Source organism: Centruroides vittatus, unplaced genomic scaffold (genome assembly GCF_030686945.1).
Source record: "Centruroides vittatus isolate TY-2023 unplaced genomic scaffold, ASM3068694v2 contig_89, whole genome shotgun sequence".
Lineage (NCBI taxonomy): Eukaryota > Metazoa > Arthropoda > Arachnida > Scorpiones > Buthidae > Centruroides > Centruroides vittatus.
This window is the reverse complement of record NW_027122580.1, coordinates 1,142,177-1,162,806: the sequence shown is the minus strand read 5'-3', so window position 1 is coordinate 1,162,806 and position 20,630 is coordinate 1,142,177. Positions and strand designations below refer to the sequence as shown.

Sequence of the window (20,630 nt, the reverse complement as noted above, 5' to 3'; positions counted from 1 at the left end):
AACAATTCATCGCCTTCCTGATCGTATCGAGTCAAAAGCGATAAAGCACTACCCAATCTTTTCGTTTGTGATCATCAGAAATTAGTCTCGGAACCCACTGAGAACACAATTTTCGATAATTCAGTTTCTCCGAAACAATGATGTACAAAACTGATCTTGAAACCTGTGGAAATTCAATTGATAACATTTAAATCGTGAATCGTCGATCCTCTCGAATTTTGTTATCCACATCACAAACCAAATCTTCAGAAATTGGAGAAGATCGGCCAGGGTGTGGCTCATCATGCACATTAACCCACCCATCCTTGAACATTCTCACTACTTTGGTACTTTACTGTCACTCATAGCATTATCACCGTAAACTTCACAAGTCTGATGGTTAATTTCCGCTGCTGCCAAGTTTCTTTCACTCAAGAATCGAATAATAGATCATATCTCACAGTCGGCAGGTGACTCAATTTTCTTAAACATTATAAACTTTTACAACTCAACACACAGACAGTCGATACGGTTGCAAATGGTGTCTAAACGTGTGCAAAGCATGCTCGGAGCAGATGCACGTACGCACTGCCACGATCGTGCATCAATCTCACTCTTGTTCACAAACGGATCTTATTTAAAAAAATAGTCCTCGTATATATATGTTATGGCCAATGTCCGAAGTCTAGCCAATTTGCAAAAATCGGGATAGTTCTAGCTTTGGCCAAGTTGTGGCAGAAGCCCAAAATATACAAGAATTTATGCTTTGGCCAATGTGTCTGACAATCAATGGCCAGTTTAAGAATTGTCCAAGAAAAAATGGCCAAAGCTAGAAATTTTGTGGAGGTAAGTAGCAGAGTGCATTTGCATGAATTTTGGCTTACCCACCAATGAGACTGACATGTTGCATGTTGGTCTGCCAATAATGACATGAGAGATTATAGAATTTATCCATCCACTAATATAAATGGGATCGTCTGTCATTACATGATGATCATGTGTTGGCCTGTCAATAGCAATGTGATTGGTTCTGGAACACTATTGTGTTTAATGTTGTCAGTTTTCTTTCTTGGACATTATTTGCACATTGTGTTAATGTTATAAGCACTTAAATAATACTAGCACAGTGAAGCACTAACACAGTGATACCATTTTTCATTGTATCTAATGATTTCTGTAGCTGCTATGGAGAATGCAAGAAAGACAAAATTAAAGACTTTGTTGTTACATTGTGTGATATACAGTATTTTCCAAGGAAAAGTATGTTCAACTGATTAAAGGAATGAAGGAAGCAAAGGAAAAACGATGGAAAAGCAGTGTTGATTACCGATGGCTTAAGAGATTTGATGTAATGTCGGTAAGTGATCATGAAAAGCATATTGCTCTGGTCAAAGAAGCATTATACTCTGTTACCTGTGTACAGATGAACTTTTTGTGTACTGCATGATACTTACCTCACATAGGACATAGTTTCTTTTCCATTCTCATGCACCCACAGAGTGGAAAATACAAAAATATCACAAAAAAGACAATAATGATATACATTAAATTATGTAAGCAATGTCAAGGTAAGAAAACAATACCATCAAAGGGATTAGTTACCAAACATGTTATTTAAAGAGCTTAATTCAAAATGTCAGATGGACTTAATTGATATGAAGAGTAATGTAGATGGGGACCTCATAAAGCTAACTCTGCCCTGCCCCACCTAATGGCATCACAGAGTTAAAAGAGACTATGCCTTAATCATAGGTCATGGTCTGATACCTGGTCGGTATACTGGACACTTTAGTTGGACCAGTGAGGACTTCTTTTGGGCTCCCATCTGTTCTCTCAGGTCCAACTCACTAACTTGACATAACTTTTATTGTGTAGCCTGTTCTGCACTTAATTTATTTTTTCATTTCCTTGCTCACTATTATTGGACAGCGGGGTCCCTTTCCCTACAAGGAGTACCCTGCTTAGTGCATCCACTGAAGCTTACAGATCTAAAAGACCTATAACTTTTTCTATCAACTCCTTTAGTTTCTTTAAGTTTCCTTTACTAGCTGCTAGCATTTGAAGCACTTGTTCAGGGGGCTTGGTTCAATCAACTTGGTCTGTCCCTAGGCGGAAGTCCTCAGTAAGAGGACAGTCAAGCACGTAGTGCCTTGCATTGCCACGAGGACACCCACAGGAGCAGCTACCATCTCCTTGTCCAAACTTGGACTTGAAGTGGGGAAATCTCCTGTCACCAGTCAATATTTGCATCTTTAACCAGTTACAATACACCGGAGTAAGGCCAACTTCAGGCACGAAGGCATAGGTTGACCTACCTACTGTACTTTGAGTCCAGTGCTCTTGCCAGTTTGTCATCGATCATTGCAGTAGAGTACCTTTTATATATGTAGTCCAGGGTTCTATCGTCCTCGTGTAAATGGGGAGTACAAATATATACTGAATTATCAAGACCATCTAATGAAGTTTGTTTTCTTACATCCACTAAAGAGTAAATGAGCAGAAGAGGTGGCACATATATTGCTGGACATTATTACCATAATAGGGGCCCCAAGTATTCTAGTAGGTCAACAGTAGAGAATTTGCCAATAGCATAGTAGTGCACTTAAAGAAATGTTGCCAAAGTTAAAAATTGTACGTGGCAAGCAGTATCATAGTCAAAGCCTGGAATTAATTGAGAGAGAAAAGCAAGATGTTCAGAATATGTTGATTACTTGGATGCAGACTAATAACACCAGCCATTGGGCAGAAGGACTGTGATTCATCCAGTTTGTGAAAAACTGTTCTTTTTATGAAAGTATTTAATGGTCATTTTACAAAGCTATGTTTGGATGTAAACCTAAATTAGGTCTTAGTACATCTCAATATCCTATAGAAATCATATAGCCATTTACATTGAAGGAAGATCTAGAAAAGGTTAAAATGAAATAGAAACTGCATTACATTCTGCATCTTCCAATAGCAGGAAGGATGGTGCAGAATAGGAGAAGGATGTTTCTATTGAAGAAAATGATCAAAAGAATGATTTTAGTAGGAGCAAGGAAAACCTCCAAATAGGGAATAATGATGCATGCTGAATTATTTGTGAAAAAGAAGCTTCAAACACTCACACCTGTATGTTGTGCAAGCAAGCAGTTCACATGCTATTTGTAGACTATCAACTGAAGAAAATGAAGGCTATGACAGAAAAGTAACTTGTAATCTTTGCAGTAAGAAAAAAATATTATAAAAAAGATCTTTAGCACATGATTGCATAAATAAACAAGCCAAGAATATGCTGAAGAATTTTGACAAAAAGTTTCCACCAGCAACATTCATTCATATAAATATTATAAATTAATTTGATCCAGTCAAATATTTATATGAATAACAAAGTTCCAAGGATAAATTTTGATTAAATCAATTTTTGATCTTACAAATAGTTTTAGGTCAGTTTAAAAAGTTTAATTATAGCCTTTACATAGTCCAAGAATTTGGCATATTGTTTGGTGTGTTTATCAGACACATTATCTGTGATTTTTTTTTTTTTTTGTTTTTTGCAAATCAAATTTGCATTCCAGGTCGGTTCATTCTGTACTAGAAGAAAAGACGACGATTCATACCCTTTAACAATGCATATTGTATAATTTTCTTTGAATAAACATCATACATAAAATATTTGAGTATTTTTTTCGGCGTAAAATGCATTATCGTATTTTACATTAATTTATAAGGGAAAAACTGTTTCGCATTACGAGTAAGATTCTGGAACGAATTATGCTCGTTAAGCGAGGTTCCAATGTATTGTAGAAAAAAATTCAATAATAAACTTAGATTAACATTGAAATTTATGAATCTAGTGAACAAAGATATCAAGGTATTGAAAGTCAACAATAAATAAACTGAATATTATAGTTCTGATGAATAATGATATAATTTTTACTAATAAGTTTCCAAAAATAAACCTAGGCTTATTTTTATCATTATTATTTTAATTAAACATAAATCACTTTCCATATGAATCTCAAGACTTATTAATGGAGGATTTGGTAAATTTGTAGAATATTTTGAAAATATTAAAATAGATTGCGGTTTCTACCCGTCTTCGCGATTTAAATTTCCCGATACTTTCAGATAAAAATTTCAAAATTTCCCTGACAAAAACTGCTTGTTAATTTTGATTATATTTGACACACGGGTGTATTTTGACATGAAAACAAAGTGTTCCGAAGGTGTACCAAGTGTACAAAACAATAAAAAATTTTTTGGAAAATTTATCAGGGCTATCATGTACTGAAGGTGTAGCAAAGTTTTTGTTATATCTCTGCTTCAATGAGAACTTATTTTAAACAGAATCATTCAGAGATCATAAGAAAATTGAATAAAATAAAAATCTTCTAAAAATTTCTATAAAATTGAAACCATAAATTAAAAATTTTAAATTCCTAAAAGTTGGTTATATTTTTTAGTTTTTAGTTCTCTAAAGAATAACAATGTGAACATAAATTTTATTTTAATGTTTATTATATATACACTAGAAAGTTTTGTTTATGCAAATAAATATTAAATGATCAGTCATTAGCTCTTCTAAATTGCCTGAACACATGAATTGATGTGAATAACTCTTATAAAGTTTAAACACTATCAAATACTATTTATAAAAATGTATCTGTTCCTGTGAAATAGAAATATTCCCCAACCATTCTTAAAATTCTTGACTTTTCCAGATTGGTACGAACCTAGCGATTATGCAATCTCTCTGCATGCCGTATTGGAAATCCTGATGTCGGCAAGCACCTGGCACAGGTTAATAAGTGGTTAGTTAACGCGCCAAGGTGTATCCTGGGGGAAGTTACAACCAGAGTGGTTCCCCGTTGCCTTCTCTGGTGCGTGATGTTACGCGAGGGGAAATGCCTTCCGGGAGCTCTTGTAAGGGAAACTGGCCCCTATTCGGGTGTTACAAACGTGGAGAAAACCCGGAAAACTCCACGTGGCCGGCCCGATTATGCAATATTGAAGCATAAGTTCAGAAATTTGTTTGAAATTTAAAGAATCGAGTAAAATTTATTGTTTGTGTTTTTCTGTAAGATTTTAAACATTTGTCCGATTTTTGTGGTATGTTATTTAGGTTTTGTTGCATAAAAGTTTGAAATATGAAAGATTTAATGTACTGTATCTGTACACAGAATTAATTCTCACACAGAAAATTTTATTCAAATGAAAGTTTATCCATTAGTCAAAAAATTTTTATATCTTTCTGGTTAAACATTTTTAAGTTTTTATATAATTGTCATTAAACAAGTAACAGAACTAACTATATTCCCGATGATAAACATTCATATTACTTTGAAACAATGTTTAAACCAAAATATAAATATACAAAAGAATATAAGAACAGCAACACAATACTGGATATACAAACAAAAAACTACTTACAAAGTCAACCCAAAATCCAGTAATTAAACAATTGCACGACTGTTTTCGTCTACCTTCAAGTAGACGTCGTCGGGTGGAATATTATGAATCTACGAGAAAATTCTTCATTTAGAATTAGAATCGTAGAATGATAATATTCCACCCGACTATGTCTACTTGAAAGTAGACAAAAACAGTCGTGCAATTGTTTAATTACTGGATTTTGGGTCGACTTTGTGAGTAGTTTTTTGTTTTAACAGAAGAATATAACAAATAAAATCATTTCTAATTGTCAAATTTCATCCATAGACTTTTGTACCAAGAGAAATGACTTTATCATAATTTTTATGTTAGAATTTGTAGTATTTTGTAGCAGTATTAAATTTTGAGAGCAAAATGCTGTCTATTCACCCAAAATTACATCATTTCTTAGAAACTTTTCCAAATGGAGTTACTTCTGCTGCTAACTTACATCCACATAATGGAAGTTTTCTGGTAAGTCCTAAAATACTTTTATAAATTTATATTGTATTGTATATGAGATTTTGTTTATTTTGTGCAGGACTACATGTATGAAAAGGCCCATATTTATGGATTAGAAGTATATGTAGACTGTTGTGGATCGACCGATTCTTCTAATTTATATAAGATATGGAGTGAGCATAAACCAGCATTGATAGAAATGTTAAACCAAGTAAGTTTGTTTTGACAATGTTAATACAGAAAATATTACTTATTTCTATAATAATTTTGATGAAATAAAACCATCAAATTAATTGAGAAAATTTTGCCTATTGGAATAGGAATATTATTCCACTGTGTCATTAATATTGACAAAGTATTATTTTAGAAAAGAGAAACATTGTGTTCAAACATTGTCAGATTTTAATTTGTGCATTTGCAATTTCTTAATAAAAATATGCTTTTTAACAGCATCAAATTTAGATTAAGAATAAACCATTTTGTCTTTTGGCATTAAAGTTGTTTACTTGCAAACAAGTACTTTCCAAGTTTATTTTTAAAAATTGTCTACTTGGTCTTATTGGATTAATAGGACTATTACTAAGTTGAGTTGAGTGTATACCATTTGAAGAATTACAATTTTTCAAAAAGTACATTGTTAACATACTTTTTTAAAAATTGTTATTCAAATGATATACACTCAACCTGAAGATGGCATGAAATGTTTTTGAAAATGGCATGAATGATTTTTGAAATGTTGAAAGCACTTGTTTGCAATTTCTTAGAGTATGTTTATGCCACATGAACAAATTAAAATTAGCACAAAGAGTTTGGCAAAGCCACAAGCCAACTATGCATTGCAAGAAACATTTAAAATCCTGAACATTTATTTACTTCAGACAAAAGATAACATTTTAAACCCTAAATAAATAAATAAATAGCTCAGGGATCATTCATAAATTATACAATGCTATTTTTATACTTTTCCACTACCATCTCACACTCCCGTAACGTTCCTTTATAACACTGTACTGTACATATCCACTCCCAAAATTACTTAAGGGATCAATTGAGGATATGCATGAATTGCACTAAGAAATAACACAAGATATGGAGTAACAAACATTACATTATTTTATTAAGTGGAAGTTTACTTTTGTGAATTTGAGATCGAAACTCTTGCATTTTCTCTGCATTTGTCTCGGTCATAATTAAATGTTAAACTATCAAAAATGTCAAATATTTGTTCTTTTTTACAATGAACAAATGCATAGATTAAACAGAGCTTCTTGCTTTTTTTAAAAATTGACTTAGGTTAGGAACACGTGCAAATAGAAACAAAATATTTTCTGATGGTTATTGAAATCGAATACAAAATTTAGTAAAGAAATTTCTTTGCAGTGAAAAATTTTCTATTGAAATGTACCAATAGGAGAAGTCTCTCACAAGAATGAAATGTAACCAATAGAAAAGTTTTATCTTAATTTGAGAAAATAGCAGATAGCTCTTTGCTGGTTTATGTAGGAATCAAAAGATATATTTGTGATAAGATTGCATCTATTCAAGATTAGAATAAAATATATTAAAAACTTTAATAATTATTGTTCAGTCTGAGGCTCTTATCAATTGTATTAACTGCTGTTCATGTATTGGTATGTCATTAGGCCTAAATCACAAATAATACTGGCATATGAAGCATGTCATTCCAAACTATCTTATTGACTTTTTAAAATTTTTGTACCATCTGATTGCTAGTGTAAAGAACTATCGTGAAAAAATGATTTTATCATTCAAAAACAGTTTATAGCATTCTGCACATTTGTTTATAAACCGATGTTAGCATTCTGAAAATTAAGCAAAAGTCTTTTAAAGTGGATATGATTCACTTTGGAATGACACCTCTTACCTTTAAAACAATTTACAAACTTTAGTTAATAATATCAATTATATTATTATTTAACTATTCCCTAAAATTCATCACACAAGCAAAATAAATATCAATAGATTTGATTTTGATTCAATATTTGTATATGTTTTTGTCTTTGATAGTATGTAACATGTAACTTTGTATTCATGTCTTGAGTTCCACCCTAGGCAAGATATTTTCTGGGAAAAATTTGACAGTAAATCAAAAATAATTTAGATTAGTTGAACTTTAATTTTCTGGCTTTCACTAGTTATTTAAGAGGTTCTGCCTAATTAGATTTTATTATAATTGCAAATATCAAATTTATATTTTTAATGTTAAATTTCTGTAAAACATTGAAAAATGTAGACAATTTTAATTTAAAATATTTAACCTAATTTTAATAGGCGCACAGAGGCATCCACGGTTTCATAAATGCAAAAGTTGGAATTTCTATTTCTGGAGCCACTATTTCCGTCGAGGGAGTAAACGACTCCGCCGTCTACAGCAATAAATACGGAGATTATTGGTATCCTCTCGGAGAAGGAGAATACACGATTACGGTGAAATCCGAAGGCTATTTTCCCGCCACAAAGGTAATAGTTTTTTGTTTAAAAAAAGTTTTATGGAAACAAGTGCTTTATTTTAGGTTTTTCTATTAATTCTGATTAATACCCTAGATGATACATAATTTGAACTAACTTAAGCTGCCATTTTGTATTAAATTAAATAATTTAGACTATTCTGAAAGAAAAGAATTATCCAGAGTAGGACTTGAATCTTCAACTTTTGCTTTCCGTGAAGCTGCATTAGAAACGTATAAAAAAGCCTTGAAAAGCATAGCATGCTTTTCAAGGCTTTTTTATATTGTATCCAATCTGTAATTCCATTGACCCATACAAGAGGGCTAATACAGTTAAGGAAAACACACCCCAAACTATTACTAATCCACCTCCACATTTAATAGTGGTTTTCAGTAATGTGAGTTGAATCTTTCATAATTCTATGGCAATACAAATGAACTGGGTCTAATTGTAATAAAAACCATCCACAAAACCTTTGTATCTCCAATTGTAGATTTTTTTTATTAGTGACTAACATTTTCGATCTTAAACAGATCTTCAGGTCTGAATACACATCTAAATTAGAATGTGAAATAGAACATTCTAGTTTAAAAAATTGGAACAATCAATAAATGAATACATAATGTAATTAAATATAAAATAAAAAGAAATAGCAACAATTTCTTAAAATTACAAAAAATAAAAATATTATTTAAAATTAAATATAATGGGCAATTATAATCCATGTTTATCATCAGTCGGTGGGGGTAAATTGTTTTTCACATAAATATTGCCATGCGTAAGATATAGGCTGTTCTTTAAAGTCGACGTTATTTCCTCTTATTACTGATTTATGAATCTCCAGTGCCTCGAGGGTTTGGATATGTTCTATGTTGTGACATTGTTTGATAATACATACGTTGTCAAAATCTACTTCCACATTCTGTTCAGAGGCAAACATGGCGAGGGTGAGGATTAGCTTTTTTGCTTAATGTCATATCTGTGTTCCTGTAGATGCTTATGGAGTGAGCATCTAGTAGTGCCAATGTATTTCAGGTGTCTATTGTCTATCATCAGTACTTTATAAACTTCTGGAGTTCTGCATATGTCTTCTTTGTCTTTCCCATTGTGCAGCATGTTGTAAATAGTAGGCAAGTATTTATATGCTAATGTTGCTTTTTCCTTTTTTGCTATTTCTCTGTATATACAGGGTTTCTACTCAAATTTTTGTTTTAATTTCCATGACTTCACCTGACCAATTTTGAACAAATTCCCTGACATTCCACAACTTTTTTTGAACACTAATGAAAATCCCTGATTTTTCTGGTGTGTAGGAACCCTGTATATACTATGTAATGCATAGTTGTATGCATTACATAGTATATACAGTATAGCTAATATGCTGTCCCAGGAGTTTTGGCCAGGGATGTGAAGTCAGAGTCAGGAGGAAGTTTTAGCTAGAGGAGTTGGAAAAAATGTGTCGATTCCGACTCTGGCATTTTAAATTTAATTTAGTTTTTTTATTTAATTAAATAAAAAAACTAATACTTTCATTTAATAATAATTATTTTATATTTAATAATTTTTTAAATGTTTTTGTATTTTGTGATAATTCATTTATTTTAAATACAAAATGCAACAATTTAATTTATTAAATATGTATCAATAGTTTTATTTAGAGTATTTGTGTTTAGTAGTTAAATTATTTTGATCCAATTGAATTTGAATATTTTTTATTCATTCCTTTATTATCCCTGCTTTAAATAAGTACTTTATTTTTCTCAATGAACTAGACTAATTAATCAGAGTACAGTAAGACCCAGCTTAACGCTGCCTCGATTAACACTGATTCGACATAACACGGTCTGCTCGAAGCCTAAAAAAAGCTAAAAATTTAAGCCGATTCAAATTATTGTGGCATTTCGTCGATTCATTTATGTGATTATTCGCGAACTCGAACCGATCGACAAAAGGTGGAAATTCGTCATAGCCTAAATCTATGTTTGGTGCAATTTTGGAAAAAATATAACATTATGGAGCCATAGGCAATATCAACGTCGCATGGCAAGAATTAATTGATGAATGCATGAATGCAGTGTGGAAGAAGTTATGGCTGGATGGTCCAAGAATTCTCAACAAGAAGAGCCAATTGCTGTATCGTTAGGTTGACCAAATTGTCATCCTAATCAATACAGCAGGACTAGAGGTAGATGAGCAGGATATCGAGGAGTTACTACAGTTTTCTGGTGAGAGCCTTACCAATGACAACTTTCAAGAACTGGCAGAACAAGGAATTCCTGTAGAACTGGAAAGTAGAGATTCTGAAAATGAAGAACCCAAAGAATTTCTCTACAGATTTCTTTAGTAAAAGTTTGGTAACGATAACCAAAATCATTGATCAAATTATAGCGAATGATCCAGATTTTGAAAGGAATGCAAAAGCAAGATGAGGTGTTTTGGATGCAATCTTCTACCGACATTTGCTCAAGGAAAGAAAAAAAGTGACAAATGAAACTGCATGACTATCACAAATAACAAGAATTTCAGAAAAGTCAGAACCTTTGTCACAAAAAATGAACTTTACATTTCTGTGTGCATATGTTTGTGTTATTTAGCATATATTATTATACAAATTAACATAAAAATAACTTAAAAATTAAAGTAAAATCTGTTTATTTTTGGTTGTGTTTTTTTGGAAAGGGAAACCTCTTTTCCTATTTACTCTATGTATTTACTCTAATGCTTTGTCTTCTAGGAATGTATCCCCAACATTAAGTGAGATCTTACTGTATATATTTTTCTTTTCTGAACAAGGGGCTGAAGTAGCTAGAAGTAGCACTTTTTAGTTGGACTAATTTTTCTGGAAGGGTGAAATTGAAGTGCAAATGCTGTAGAATAAAGATATGTAGATGTAGAATTTTGTCGCCCCCCTTTCTCCTCTTATTAAAGATTTGTTAAAAATTAATTTTTTATACAAATAAATATTAATATAAGTTAAATATTAAAAGTACTAACTATAAAAGTGTTTGTATAAATGCCCAGGGCTCCTTTCAGAGTTCAGAGTACCGTAATCCCCTAGGGGCTCCTCTGCCCCCATAAAATGACTTGATATTTAATTTTACTGGAGTCAGGAGTCAGAGTCGGTCTACTAAAATTATCAGGAGTTGGAGTCGAGTGTATTTTTACAACTCCACAGCCTTGGTTTTGGCAACATAACTTTATTTTTCCATTTTCTTTCTCACTATGTAAGGCACTATTTGTGACAGAACATTCACACTAGACTTGCCTAGTGAAAAGATGAGAATAAACTATACGTGTTAGTTGGTACTTAATTAATATGTGACCGAAGGATCAGCACTAGGTTGGCAATGCCTACATCAGGACTGACACCATTGTTGCTCAATGTAAGCTTAGAAGGGGTTGCTTCCTTGCGAGCGGTCACATACGTAAGCGGTTCTGATTTGGGACGGAGGAGACCTTGAGGCAGCTTGTCCGAAAGAAGAGCATTCAACTACAGGGTCAACATCAACAAATACCCATTTATATACACACAAGATTATACACTATAATGTACAGTACATAATTCATAAACGTCAAAAATTTCATTTAGGAGACTTTGTAAGCTCTCTCTCTCTCTCTCTCTCTATCTCGTGCTTACTTTGGTACATGATGATAAATACCTGTAGTTGTTGGGTTTCCTTCAGGGTCAGGACCCTTGATAGGCTGGTAGCAATATGCACCTGGTGGGTAGGTTCTTTGTTCACTGGCAATATGTAGACAACCTCTAGGCTCATCTGGAGGTTAGATAGTTCGATATACAGGGGTGGCCAATTGTTTAGGATCATTAACAATTATTTTCAAAACAGAATTGTGTGGAATCTAAAACCAAACAAATGAAACTAAAATTCAGGAAAAATATTAACTTTGTTTTCATTTGATAAAATTATAACCTTTATTTCATAAACAAAACATTACTTTTACTCAAGCAATGGAGGATGTGAACAAGTTCAATTTGTCCCTGGACAAATGTTTAGGACCAATAACAAAATTTAGGAAAAAAAACTAGTATTTTGTTGGATAACCAAAATTTTTTATCACAGATAAGGAACAGTGGGGCATGTAGTCCACCAATTGTTGCAAACACTCAGCTGGGATGTTTTTCCAAGCTTCCTGAATTGCTACAAATAGCTTTTTTCTGTTCCGGTATTTTTTTATGTTTCAAAGCAGATTTTACATCACCCCATAACATTTAATAGGGTTTAAATCTGGTGATTGGACTGGCCATTCCATTACCCTAAGATGGTTATCCCGAAACCATTTTTTGATAAGTTTACTGGTGTGCTTTGGATCGTCGTCTGGTTGGAAAATCCACTTCAGAGGCAAATTGTCATCAGAAAATGGCAGCATTACATCTTCCAGAATTTGTTTATATTGAAATTGGTCCATTATCCCGTTTATGAGGTGAATGGGTCCAATTCCATATGAAGAAAAATATCCCCACACCATTGCATTTCCACCTCCGAACTTTACAATGGGTTGAATACAATTATGACGACAAAAAGCTGAGGAATTTTGTCCTATGTATTTGTGACCATCACTCCCAAACAGATTTATTTTCGTTTCATCCGACCACAGCACACTACGCCAGTTTGACTTGTCCAAGTCATGTGTTCACGAGCAAACTTCAAGCTTGTCTGTTTTTCAGTGATACGAGCGGTTTCTTCCTTGCAACTCACCCAAATAGATTAAATTCATTTAATCGACACCTAATGGTATGGGTATTAAGTTCGGGCATCCCACATTTTATCATTTTAAATTTGAGATCAGTTGATGTTAGTGTGCAATTTTTTTTTGCTATTCTGTGAATTCTACAATCTGTGCATTTGGTGGTTTTTCTCAGTCTTCCAGGTTTAGGCCAATCCAGTTTTTTCCCATAGCTTCACTGCATAAATACATGATGTTTTGCTGCACCCCAATGTTGTTGCAATTTTGGCACAGCTGATATTTTTACTACGAAGACTTACAATTTTTTGATGAAGTTCAGGACTCAAATTCTTTCCCCTGCCCATCTTGAAGCAGAAAATATATATTACTAAAACATTAAAATTTAATTAAAGTAAGTTTCTGGAATGTATACTTACTTTGTAGGATTTATTGTGACTGGTCCTAAACTAATGACCAGATGTGTGACCGGAGGGTCGGTACCTCCTTGGTACCTTGTCAGGACTGACACCACCATGTCCCGAGTGACACGGAAGCCAAGACGGCATGTTAATTCGGTCACGCAAGCGGCCGTGTACAGAACCGAATGGATTCGGGATGGAGATGAAGTGAGAGACAGCGTACTGGAAGTGAATCACTCTGATACCAGGTTAACAACTAATAACGATTTAATTTACAAGTACATGACACAATACAATAGACATATCGGGATATATATATATAGATTTAGCGTATCAATCTAGCAGTTGCAGGAGAGAGAGTTTACATGAGGTTCGTGTGGCGATAATTACCTGTCCAGTTGTAGTCTTCCTGTTGGAGAGGATGAGAACAGTTCTGGACATATGGTTTGAAGATGAAGTTGTTGGAATTTGGCGATGATAAGATATTCCGTTTGGAGACATGAAAAATTTGGGTCAGAGTAGTATAATCCGTTTCAGAGGCACTAAAATTAACGTTATCGGGTGAGTAACTGTCGACGACTTAAAAACAGCAGTTTGGACCCCACACACACTTTAGAAATTGTGTTGATGACGACTGCCTCGCTTGTCATCACCTCCTCCTTTTTATTAGGGGGCTTCTCTTGGGCTTTTCCCACGACTTCGCTAGAACATCGGGGCCAATAGTTAAAATTTCACTCGTAGGTTCCGGGTGACACATTGAATGTGTCACCTTCAACAAGGAAACAAGTCCATGGGAAACGGAAAAATTTAGTCAAAGACAATTAAAACTATGTTGTCTCTAAATTTTTATTGAAAACAAACATCAAACAAAAGGGTTTTTTCACCAAATTTGGCTCTCACAAATGTACGTGGGTGTATTGCCAAACAACTCGTAATTTTTCCGCAACAAATTATGCAAATTACTTCATGTTCTACAAATGTCTTATACAAATACAAACAATTGATTTTTGCATAACTGCTTATTTATTTCCAGTTTTTTTTTTTTGTATTTAAATCAATGATTTTTGCCACAATCATGTTTGGTCCTAAACAATTGGCCACCACTGTAAGATCCTCTGATGGCAGGTAGGTAAACAAACCTTGTTGAATGGACTAACGAACGGTAGAGGTTGGCCTAGGCCAGGGACGTCCAACCCACGGCCCACTTTATATTTTTATGCAGCCCACTGCACCCTAAATTTTTTAGGTACATTTTCATTTATTTTGGTAAAAATTATTCTCACTTCAGTGGATAGACTTAGGTGTCATAATGACGTAATTGACGACAAAATTTGTAACCGACTAATCAAAAATGTCGGTGGCACGGTCTGTCATTTTGATTGTTTCAGTTTCAAAGATTTTTGTAACGAAGTGATGTTGTTAGTGACAAAGAATGGGTACCTTTCATCGGGTGGATGAAAAAGACATAATCCCTCTTTTCAAAAGTGTGTCAACCAGTTTTATTGACAAGGCTAGGCCTAATGCCAAAGTGAAAAGGGGTAATTTATTCTTTATAGAAATATAAAATAAATTAGACCCTTCCACTTTTGCATTTTTTTACAGTTATATAATACAGACATAGGTCTCTCTATATATTACTTTTGCTAACATAATAATTTAAATATTTTCAACATCCAATTACATTCATAATTATTTCATTAACTTTAAATTTATATTTTTAATAACCCAGCATTTGGTCATGGCATCTAATACTAAGAAAAGAGAAAATTCAGTATGTTTTGGCCAGAAAAATATGTCATAATTGAAACATGTAAAAACATTATTTGTGTTATTTGTCATTGAAAATGCACAATTTCACAAAGTAATTTTATAGAGTTTATTAAAATGAAAAGAATTTCCTGTGAACTTTGAAAAATATAGTAAATTATGTGAAGTTTTGTTAAAAGATATAACCACTAGATTTTCTGACTTCAGAAAAATAAAAACTGAATTAAAATTATTTAGTGATCCATTTTCATTTAATTATGTAGAAGCACCAGCCAAATACCAGCTACAACTCGTTGAATTTCAAAGCAGGGAATCTTTGAAAACTTATTATAGAGAACTTTATAAAATTCATAAAGGGAATCTTCGTGAATTTTATAAAGTTCGGTTTTTCAACGAATTTGATGAAATTGTCAATTTATCTAGAGAATGATTATGCACGTGGGTAGTACACACTGTTGTAAACAATTTTTTTTTGTGCATAAAAAATCATCAAAACTGATAAAAGAAATAGGTTGAGTTATTTCCATTCAACTAGCACTCTTAGAATTAAGATTAGTACCACAAAAGCAGATATTAACAATATTATAAAAGGAAGGCAACAATACAGTATTTTAATTTAGATATAACCTTACTTGGTTAAATACGTATGTGAGGGCCAGATCGAACGGAAATGTAAAGAAACTTTTCATATTTTTTCCCTCTCACAATTTTGCCAGTCTTATGACTGGAGGATGATTATATTTCTTTCCTCGAAGTCGTTTCCTTTCCCAAAGAAACTCGTCGAATGTGTCACGGGGAACTAAGCGCTAAATTTCACGATCGGTGTAAAAAGATAACACGATTCGAGGGATAAAAGGGGAGAGACTCGAGGACCGGGGAGTCGAGCATCCGAGCAACGAGCAACGGTGTGTTGGCCAAGAAAAAAAGAATCTCGAGCAACCCTCCGAGACGCCTTTCCGGGAACCGGGGCCGTTCCGCCCGATCGCCCGACAATTTTAGAAGTCTCTCTCCCTTTTTGAGATCCGCCGCTCCGTCCAAGGGATCAAAGAGGTATGATAAAGAATTAATGTAAACTCTCTCTCGGACCTCCCTACGTGTATTAGAAAGCTAGGGAACCGAGTCGGAACAATTCTCGACGTTAGAATTTGTAATCGTCGCTTACGTTAACGAATAAATCTCCGCTTTAGTATTAAATGGTGTCATTTACTCGAATATCACCGTCGCCTTGCCGACGACCCCTCCCACCTCCTCCACTCGACCCGACAAATTTGATATCGGGAATCGTTAAACGGCCAGCCTCCGATTAGTGGGTAGGTTTCGCCGACTCGTTTGCCGACAAAAAGAGATACAACTCCGTCATACCTCCCGGGCCACCCACACGTATATCTAAATTAATATACTTCTGAAAGCGAAGACTCGCTCGGGGTCCGGGTGGCATAATACAGTATTTTTTGTAATTATATATATATTTGTTATTAAAATTTGATATTCACATTTTAAACTTTTTAAAAGCATATATTTATATAAATTACCTTTGTGGCCTGCCGAATATACCTAAATTTTTAATTTGGCCCATTAAGAAAAAAGGTTGGACAACCCTGGCCTAGGCGGTAATTGGCAGTGACGGTTATCCACAATGGGGCAAACACTCGACGACGGATGAATAAACTGTTGTCATTGCTTTGGCTTTATAAAATAAATACTTTATTTTATAAAGCCAAATTGTTACGTTTATACTGAAAAACTTGCGTGTTGCTTATTACTGATATATTTTGAAGCACTTCTCTATACAGAGCTGGCTTTTCTTCCCATAAGAAATACAAAAAATTTTTTGCAGTCAGTAGTAGATCTTCTAAATAATGGAAATTGTCTTTAACTTTTTGGCTCTATTTTGTATTTTACCACTAAGTAAACCAGGGCTGTGGAGTCGGAGTCTGGAGGAATTTCTGGCCAGAGTCAGAGTTGTAAAAATGTGTGGACTCTAACCGGCATTTCTTTCTTTTCTTCCACAGAATAATTAGAATGAAAAAATTTAAGACTTAAATTTTCTTTCATTTAAATAAAAAATCTATATAAACAACATCGCTAAATCCCGATTTATTATAAGACTAGACACCAACTAAATGCAGAAAATCTATTGGGCTAGTTTAAGGCTAATTACTACATTTAGTAATAAGCCTTAAACTAGCCCGACAGAGTTTCGGCATTTAGTTGGCATCTAAAAAAAACTATTTTATATTTATTAATTTTTAACAATGTTTTTGTATTTTATTATAATTCGTTTATTTTAAATACAAAATGCAGCAATTTATTAAATATACAGTCAAACCTGTTTTTATGCGGGGGATAGGGACCACATTAAAAAAAATCTCACGAAACTTCACGAATGGCTGTAAATGATAGTTTTCGCAACACAATTAAAAAAATAATTTTTTTTATGCGGTCAACAGGGACCGCATAAAAAAAGTCTCACATAGAAAATAACTCAAAACCGTACGAAATAGAATTTATTGACAACAGATGTCAGCACTTGACTGCATCGTCTGGTCTATCGTCTGTTTTACATATTTTTGTCCAGGTGGTGTTTTGTTGACTTAAAAAGTAAATTATTTCATTTTTTGCATATTCATGCAATAATATTACTATAATAAGTGCATTTATGCTATAATAAGTTTATTTAGCTATAATAAGTCAACGTGAGACATGACGAATCGCACGAGACTAGTCGCCAACTATACCGCACAAATTAAAAATTCGCATTAAAAAAATCACACAAATAAAAATCGCACATAAAAAGAGCGCATAAAAACAGGTTTAACTGTATATTTTTTCTTAACTACAAAGAAAATTACATATTTCTTTCTGGACTATACATAGAGTCTGACTCCTTCTGTCCTTTCACGCGCTTTGTAGAGGCAATAACAAATCCACGGCGAAACCACCTTTTATTTGAGGCTACGTGTCTGCCGTCCAATGTAAATAAGTTAAAAAAAAAAAAATATATATATAATATAATTTTTTCTTAATGTGAATTCGTCCTGGCAATTTTTTAATGTAATAATTAATTTTATAATTGTGTTAGCCACCGCTAGAGGGTTTTTTTTAACTTATTTACATTGGACGGCAGACACGTAGCCTCAAATAAAAGGTCCGTTTCGCCGTGGATTTGTTATTGCCTCTACAAAGCGTGTGAAAGGACAGGAGTCGTCGGACTCATTTGTATGTATAGTCCAGAAAGAAATATATATTTTTTCTTAATGTGAATTCGTCCTGGCAATTTTTTAATGTTTTCTTTCTGGTATTTGTGTTTAGTAGATTAAATTATTTTGACCCAATTGAATTTGAATATTTTTGAATCATTCCTTTATTATCCCTGCTCTAAAGAAGTTCTCTATTTTTTTGAATGAGTCAGACTAATTGATCAGAGTTGATATTTTTCTTTTCTGAACAAGGGGCTGAAGTAGCTAGAAGTAGCACTTTTTAGTTGGACTGACTTTTCTGGAAGGGTGAAATTGAAGTACAAATGCTGTAGAATAAAGATACGTAGATGAAGAATTTTATCGCCATCTCCTTTCTCCTCTTATTAAAGATTTGTTAAAAACTTACATTATTTATTTGTATAAAAAAATAAGTTAAATATTAAAAGTACTAACTATAAAAGTATTTAAGTAAATGCCCCGGGCTCATTTCAGAGTTCAGAGTAAGGTATCCCCTATGAGTGCCTCTGACCCCCTCGTAAAATAACTTGGTATTTAATTTTGCCGGAGTCGGCCTCGGCCTACTAAAATTATCGGGAGCCGAGTGTTTTTTTTTTTTTACCGATTCTGCAGCCTCGAAATAAACGTTCGACAAAATTCTCTCCGAATGTCATACCGAGTTACTTATTGTCTCGTAAGTCTTAATTACTTAATTTCTTTCTTGCAGATGCCAACTACGAGATAATTTTCATAGATTTTTTGCCAAATATTAAACAGTACTACCAATTATACTTGTACTAAATTATGTAACATTTATTTTAAAATAAATGTTACATAATCAAAATTATGTCTGGGATACTTTTGTGCAAAAGGTGTGTGGCAGTCAATGTGTTAAGCTACTAAACAAAGTTATTTTGTTGCAGGTAATAAAGGTTTATTCGGGAAGAGCGACGAGAGTCGATTTCGTGCTGGAAGAAAATTCTCGGATTGCCGGAATTCCCCGTCACGTATTTGTCATTGCCACAGGTTTAAATCTCAAATCTTATGCATAATCCAAAATAACTGTACGGTGATGATAATAAATATGTTTCTTTGCAGGGACCGTGGTCCTGCTGCTCATGGTCGGCGCCCTGTGCGCGTACGGTCTGATCGCCCCAAAGAAAACGAGAAGTTATAAATTTCACAGACTGGACGGTAGTTCCGGTCTGTTCGACGAGGAGGGAAAAGACGATCTCGATCCCGCTTCCAGAAAATTCCTTTTGAGGGGAAGCGAATACCGTGACGACAGCAGTTCCGAAGACGAACTGTACAACACTTATAGATGGCAAAACAAGAAGAGGTAATTATTGACCAATCTCCCATTCTTTTATAGTGGCTTTTTGATCTATTTAACACAGATGTATTTCTCTTTGTAGGAAATCCAAATCATGAAAAACTGCTTTTCAATTCAAAAGTATTATGCGGCAAGTGGAATAACTAAATTTTATTTAAAAACCATATCAAATTTTTAATCAGCCATAAACAAAACAAAACAAAACAAAACTGTATAATGAGAATTCTGAATTGATTCTTTAAACTATTAGCTGATAATCCTAACAGAAAAGTTCTTACACAATAACTGGTGAAATGCATCCCTTGTTAAGAAATACTCAATCAAAATGAATTTCACCCATTGTCTGGGAAAGATGTGGAGAATGCAAAAGGAGCATAATTCTGTCTAGTCAGTGTAAGCTCAATTGTTATAAAAGTAATTTTTAACATATTTAACAAAATTTAATATATTAAATCATTTTTATATAATACTAATCTCATAAGCGTACAAGAAAAGATCTCTTCCTCTTGGGCAATTATATAAATTTAATATCAAACAAAAATAGTTTTATGTTTGCTAGCAACGATGCCGTTTTCGAGGAAAGTCTACGCAAACAAAGACAGTTTGCAATAGCTAATTTTCACAGATTAGTATAACGGAATCCCTCCGGGCGACCTTTTGCAATTCTCGTAAAGCCTGTCGTTTCAGAGGAACAACAAATAAGGGACAGACGTGCAGTAACACGATAGAAAAACTATAACAGTCACTCGTCACCCGAAAATGTTAATGCATACTTTGTCTACTATCTGTGCACTAGTATATAATCAATTAACTATATATTGGTCTTGGTAATAAAAACTCAATATGCAACTGTCGAGTCAATCATAAATGTATATATTCATATTTTAATTGCACAAAATTTAATTTTAA

General features: G+C 33.4%; 1 protein-coding gene across 1 annotated transcript in view; it reads left to right on the top strand.

The window, feature by feature from the left end:
• Window positions 1-20,630, top strand: part of LOC136983806 (carboxypeptidase D-like) — a 148,248-nt gene extending 127,618 nt beyond the window's left edge. Inside the window, exons 21-26 of the mRNA XM_067280663.1 lie at window positions 5,804-5,865; window positions 5,933-6,064; window positions 8,146-8,334; window positions 19,312-19,414; window positions 19,487-19,727; window positions 19,804-20,630. Of these exons, the coding sequence (XP_067136764.1) occupies window positions 5,804-5,865; window positions 5,933-6,064; window positions 8,146-8,334; window positions 19,312-19,414; window positions 19,487-19,727; window positions 19,804-19,819 (743 nt within the window). The 3' untranslated portion in view covers window positions 19,820-20,630. The remainder of the gene's footprint in view (window positions 1-5,803; window positions 5,866-5,932; window positions 6,065-8,145; window positions 8,335-19,311; window positions 19,415-19,486; window positions 19,728-19,803) is intronic.